At 32.6% G+C, this 6,323-nt stretch overlaps 1 protein-coding gene across 1 annotated transcript; it reads left to right on the top strand.

The window, feature by feature from the left end:
* Nucleotides 1-3,911: 3,911 nt before the first annotated feature.
* Nucleotides 3,912-6,323, top strand: LOC126668490 (uncharacterized). The gene is made up of 5 exons (XM_050361682.1): nt 3,912-4,173; nt 4,249-4,367; nt 4,465-4,543; nt 4,642-5,503; nt 6,296-6,323. Exons 1-5 carry the CDS (start codon nt 3,912-3,914, stop codon nt 6,321-6,323), a joined length of 1,350 nt encoding a protein of 449 aa, XP_050217639.1.

Genomic DNA, 6,323 nt, shown 5'->3' with positions numbered 1-6,323 from the left:
GGTTTGTAAAACCAATTTTTTCCAAACATTTTTTGTAATACCAAATATGGGTTTTGATCAAAATATCCATTTTCAATTGTAACAATATTTTGAAAACTCTGTTTTTCAATAAAACTTGTTTTCTGTTTTGGTTGAGCCAAAATATTTTGAAAACTGTTTTGAAACCAAATATTTTGAGAAAGGATTTTAGAGGATGAAGATTCTCCTTTCTCTGTTTTGACAACGATTTTAGGGGTTTTACCTGAGATAGTTATAGCTTGGGAAGCTATAGAGTTTCGTCTAGCCTCGAGAGATTTTAGAATTTCCAATTCTTTCCCAGATTTCTCTGTATTTTCCATAGAGCTATGAAGGGCCCTTACCAGTTCTGGGTGTTTTGAAATGGATGCTATCCATTCCTGTACCTGCAAAGTTTTGTCCTCGGACTGGGTTATATTTGTGGCTTTCACAACGTCGACATAAGGTAATATGGATTTTGCTCCTGAAAGGGTTATTTCAGAAGGAGCATCTTCGGGTTTTTTCTCAGAAGGCTGAACCTTCTCTTTTCCTTTCTTTTTTGGCATGGATCCTTCTATCTGTTCTGCAAAAATTCTCTTGTTAGAAAATCAGGCAGAGAGTTGGCTTCGCCTTTAATATATTCAATATCAAAATCAAAATTACTTAAAATAGCTTGCCTTTAATAGACAAAATTTCTTTTTTAATTGTGGAATAATTCTTCTGGCAATCATTCCAATGGCCTGAAGTGTATTGAACAACTAGTTCCCTGTCGTTCTCAACTTGTTTTAAGATACCGCCAAAGCCTAAATCGCTAGCATCTGTTTCGACCACCTTAGGTAGATCTAAATTGGCTAGATAAAGACAAGGGATTTCTAATACTTGTTGTTTTATTTTTTTAACGATACTAGTGTGTTCATCAGTCCAGGGAACTGGGGTTTTCTTAAGCCTATTGTGAAGAGACTTAGCTAACCTATTCATATTTGGACAGAAATCTAACACATAATTGAGGCTTCCGAGAAACCTCTAAAGCTGAGTTTTATCGATAATTTTATCAGGAAATTTACTAGCAAACTGCAAAGATCTTTCTATAGGAGTTATGGTGCCACATGTAATATAATGACCCAAAAACCTAACTCTAGTTTGAAATAGAGATATCTTTTTTGTAGAAACTACTAACCCATTTTTCTTGATGATGAAAAAGAATGTTTTTAAATGTTTTAAATGTTGCTCAATTGAGATAGAAAATATAAGAACATCATCAATATATACAATACAAAATTCTGAATAAGGATTAAAAATATCATTCATAATCCTCTGAAATTCAGAAGGTGCATTTTTTAAAGCAAAAGGCATTACATTCCATTCATATTGTCCAAATGGAACTGTAAATGCAGTTTTATACCTATGTTTTGGGTCGATTTGTATTTGCCAAAATTCCGAAATCATATCGAATTTTGAAAATACAAATGAAGAACATAGTTTTTGCAAAAGGTCTTTCTTGTTAGGTATAGGATACGCCCCCCGACTGATTCTACCATAGAGGCCAACGATAGACAATAACTCCCCCCCGAACACAGCTTACAACTTTCATCGTACTGTGCTTAATCCAGCTTAATGCTTTATTTAGAGGTTTATAATTAATAACCAATCTAGGAGTTACTCTTTCTATTTTTGTGGCCTTGTTAACATAGAAAGCTGCACAACTCCAAGGAGATCTAGATTTAGAAATTAGCCCCAGATCCTAGGATCGTCTCTTATATATTTTATTTTTTTCCTTAATCTTCTCTTCACGATGATCAAGTACCTCAGATCCTAGGATCGTCTCTTATGGTATCAAAGCCATAAGGGGGGAAAGTAGTGATCTGTTTATTTATATTTATGTTTTTAATTACGTGCTTAATTTTATTTACTTAGTTATTTACCTTGTTTATTTTTCATTTTGTTTCATACTTGTAATTTATGCATATTAAACTATACTTACACTGAGTCTCTTGGGGTGGTGGTCCCGGCAGTAAGACCTAGAAAAGGCAGCAAGACCGTTGGTTTAACCGTCCGTTTGTAGGTGTTAAGTATAGTAAGATAAGCATAATATTAAAATTATGAGTTCACTATTTAGAATTAATTCTGTTTCTTCTTCTTCTTCTTCAACTAAAAATAAAAATCTTATTAGCAGTGAAGATATAATAATTGAAAACTTTGAAAATCATATAGATGATTGGAAAATTCCTAAAGTCCAGAAAAATCAAATATATGTTTCAGAAAAATTAAAATTCATTAAAATTGATTATACCATAAAAACTGAAGAAAGAGATATCCAACTTTCAAAACCTTTTGAAACAAATTATCTTCTTTCTCAAAATTTTATTAAAAAACATATATCTAAAGGCTATAACTATATTCACATAAGGCTAGTTCAAGTTGGCCTAAAACCTCTTACTAAAGAAGGATTAAACACCTCTATTTTAGCAACACTTAGAGATGCTAGATTTATCCATTTTCAGGATTTCCTGTTAGGAACGATAGAATCTAGTCTTTGCAAAGGACCAGTCTCTTTCGGTTGTTATCCAAATTTTACCGTCTCTTTAAGTGACAAAAATTTATTAAAATGCTTGATCCTCCAAATTAAAACTCATAACTATGAAATGATTGAAGGATCTATACCAGTAGCTTAAATATATAAAGTTCATTATAAAGCCATGATTTCTGCATTTAACTCTAGGCACAGATTTCAAAGTAAAAAGGGAGAAACTCTTCTTCTCCAAACCGACTTGACTAGATCTTATATAGTCATTCCAAAACCTATTCAGTGGAAAGAAATATCTCTCCCTGAAGAATGGATCCTTGAAGGAGCCGTTCATCCTTTTGCACAAAACATAGCTCCACTAGAGCCTATTACCCAATTAAAACAAATAACTCAGTACCAAGATGGTAAAGTAAAAATTAGTTTTGACAAAGTTTCCACAAGTTCTAGGTTCTCAGATGTCTTATCATCAGAATCAGTTGACTTAGGAAGAGTCTCTAGACTTCCCTCTGTTATAAACTTGCCTTATAAAACTGATGATCAAGTTATTTTTCAAAACCAGCTACCTAGGGTTATTAACTTGCCTTACAACATCCCTGCTAGGTATTCCACTTCAGATATACCTTCATCATCTTTGCAAAATGTAGACTATAGTACTCAGGTACCTCAACCAGTCTACGTGGGTTCTCGCACAGAGAATCAAAACCTGTCACCCCCTGACTCCCCAACTCCTTCAGTTATAACAGAAAATATTGCAAATGAATTAAATGTAATAGAAAAGGAATTTGTCCTAAATAAAAAATTATTACACAATGACTTTTATGCAATCGAAAATTTAGAAAAAAGGACTGGTTCTTTAAGAATTTTCAAAATGAAAGACAAATGATTCAAGATTATTTTTATAATTTTGTAATCAAAAATAAAATCCATATTTTATTCTTTGATTGGTTTGAAATATATGCCTGTAATAACAATATTGTATACCCTTTTAAAGCCATAAAACCAATCACAATTAGAAAAAAGGTTCCATCTTGGGAAACACCTGATGGAACAATTGACTTGGAACATCCTCCTCTTAGGCAAATTAGTTATACATATGCGAACCAAAGAGTTGATGCTTGTCCAATTAAAAAACCGCAGGATACCGATTCTGTAAACATAAAAAATGTTGTTCTTCAGAATAATTTTACAAATATATGTCTAAATACTCTTGGAAAACAACTTTCTAGACTAAAGACAAGTCCAAAAGCCAGAATTATCCATCGAGCCTATAAGGATAGATAAAGGCAAACAAGTAAAACCTATTTTTAAACCTTATCAAATATCTGTTAGTGCTCAAAATGAGGTAAAAACGGTTAAAAATGAATTCCTTCAAGTTATTAAGAACCAAATTAATATGGGTCAAACCGCCACTAGTAGAGGCCCAGTGGTTGAAGATTCACCACTGAGCATAGGGGTATTAGAAAAAATTGAAAACACATCTGATGAAGAAACTTTTCAGGAAGAGTCTCCAAAAATTGAAAAATTACACTGTCATAACCCAAATCCTTTATCTATGATTCCTTCCAGGTACCTGGAATTAGAATTGAGCAATCAACCTAATATGCTAGTCCAGCCTAGGTACAATGTCTCCTCAGTTTACGAATGGAATATTGATGGTATGTCTGAATACCAAATCTTAAACTTATTATAGCAAATGACTATGGCATCCAATGCTTATAAAACCCAAATAGGAACCTCCGATAGGACTGTAGCTGAACTCTTTATAGCAGGATTTTCAGGACAACTCAAAGGATGGTGGGATTATTATCTTACAAAGATTCAGCAATTAGATATTCTAAATGTTGTTCAGGTAAGTGATGAAGGAGGGCCTGTTCTAAATGAACTAGGAAATCCTATTTAAGATGTTGTGTCAACTCTTATATTTGCTATATCATTACACTTTATAGGAGATTCCACACATCTTAAAGATAAAAACGCGGATCTTTTGTCAAACCTTAGATGTAAAAAACTTAGTGATTTCCAATGGTATAAATCAACATTTCTCTCTAGAGTCATGCTTAGGGAAGACTCTAACCAACCATTTTGGAAAGAAAAGTTCTTGGCCGGTCTCCCAACCCTGTTAGGAGAAAAGGTTAGAAACAAAATTAGAGAAACTTTTGGCTCCCATATCATCCCTTATGACCAACTAACATATGGGAAACTTATTAGTTTAACACAAAAACAAGGTCTAGAGATCTGTCAAGATCTCAAACTCCAAAAACGTCTAAAATGGGAATTAAGAAAAAGTAAAAAAGAATTAGGATCTTTCTTTAAGAAATTTGATTTTACTATAGGTAAAGATCAGAACTGTGATGGTGATTGCAGCAGAGGAACAAAAAGTGTGTCTAAAAGATTTAGAGATTTTCGTCCTAGATCCAAAGATAAAAACCATAATACTCATCATAAAAAACATTATTATAAAAAACCTTACAGAAAATCTTTCAGAAAACAATATGATAAGCCTAAAACAAATAAAGCCAACTTAAAAGATATTACTTGTTACAAATGCGGTAAGAAAGGCCATATATCTAAATATTGCAGAGTATCTAGGAAAATCCAGGAACTTCATTTAGAAGGTGAAGTCCTAGATCGAATAGAAGCCTTGTTAGCATATTCTTCTGACTCTGAAACTGAAATGTCTTCAGAAGGTCAAAATCCTCAATTTGACGAACTAGTTACTACTTTTTCGTCTGGTTCTGATTCTAACTCTGATGATGATTCTGAATCAAAGCATGTAAATGTTCTTACAAAGGAACAAAACTTGATCTTAGATGTAATCCAGCATATTAGTAATCCTGAAATGCAGAAAAAATGTCTAGATCAGCTCAAAAAATCCTTAGAAGAAGAACCTAAAACTGTAGAAACAAATATCCCTTCTACTAGTACAGGATTGTATGATCTTACAACTATTCTTGATAGAAAAAGGAAAGATAAAAAAACCTTTAGGTACCATTCAAGACCTACAAAAGGAAATAAAAGACATATATATATATATATATATATATATATATATATATATATATATATATATATATAAACTCACTTCTTGTGACATCCCCAAAAATCCTGGCAAACAACTAGATGTGGTTCACTCAGAAGCAAGTGCAGTCGACAGGTTTAAGAAAAGAACATAATAAAAATCAATAACAACTCTTCCCTCTAAGGAGCACTAGACACCACATATAACTAACATAAATAATACCATGCCAACGCATCGAACACATGAAAACATACGCATTCAAACCATAACCCAAGTTGTAGGAATACAAAACCATATGAATTACCATTTTAAAACACAATCCGAATAATTTAGGAAACAATTTAGAATAAACCAAGTTTAAATCCACGTCAGTGAGTCAGTCAAGTTATCAAAACTTCCAAGCTTCTTCTCATTCATTGGACGACCCAAACCTAATCCAACCCAAAAACTAAATCAAAGTAAACCCCATATTTTAAATTAGGAATTACTTGAATGAATAGTATAATTATTTGAAAGGAAGAACACAATTTATCATTTAGCTAACAATTGGCAAATCACCCAAAGTAAATATAGGCGTGCCAAAACACTTAAATAGGTTTAGTGAATTTAAATACACATTTAAATCCACCAATTTAGATCTGAAATAAAGAAACCAAACCAACCATTTACATGGCACAACATTGCTATCTTATGTACAATCAATATAGAACATAGCCAACGATCTTTAACAACATCAACATGCTATACATCCAAAACAGTCCTAATTCACCTATGGGCGGAAACTAA

The sequence above is a fragment of the Mercurialis annua genome, linkage group LG2 (assembly GCF_937616625.2).
Source record: "Mercurialis annua linkage group LG2, ddMerAnnu1.2, whole genome shotgun sequence".
NCBI lineage: Eukaryota > Viridiplantae > Streptophyta > Magnoliopsida > Malpighiales > Euphorbiaceae > Mercurialis > Mercurialis annua.
This window is presented reverse-complemented; position numbering and strand designations above follow the sequence as displayed.

Excerpts from the sequence above, each read along its gene's own strand:
- LOC126668490 (XM_050361682.1), top strand. The coding sequence starts at position 3,912 with ATGGGTCAAACCGCCACTAGTAGAGGCCCAGTGGTTGAAGATTCACCA. Across the intron at positions 4,544-4,641 it reads AAACTTAGTGATTTCCAATG|GAGAAAAGGTTAGAAACAAA; the intron begins GTATAAATCAAC and ends CAACCCTGTTAG. Across the intron at positions 5,504-6,295 it reads AAAGATAAAAAAACCTTTAG|TCCTAATTCACCTATGGGCG; the intron begins GTACCATTCAAG and ends CATCCAAAACAG.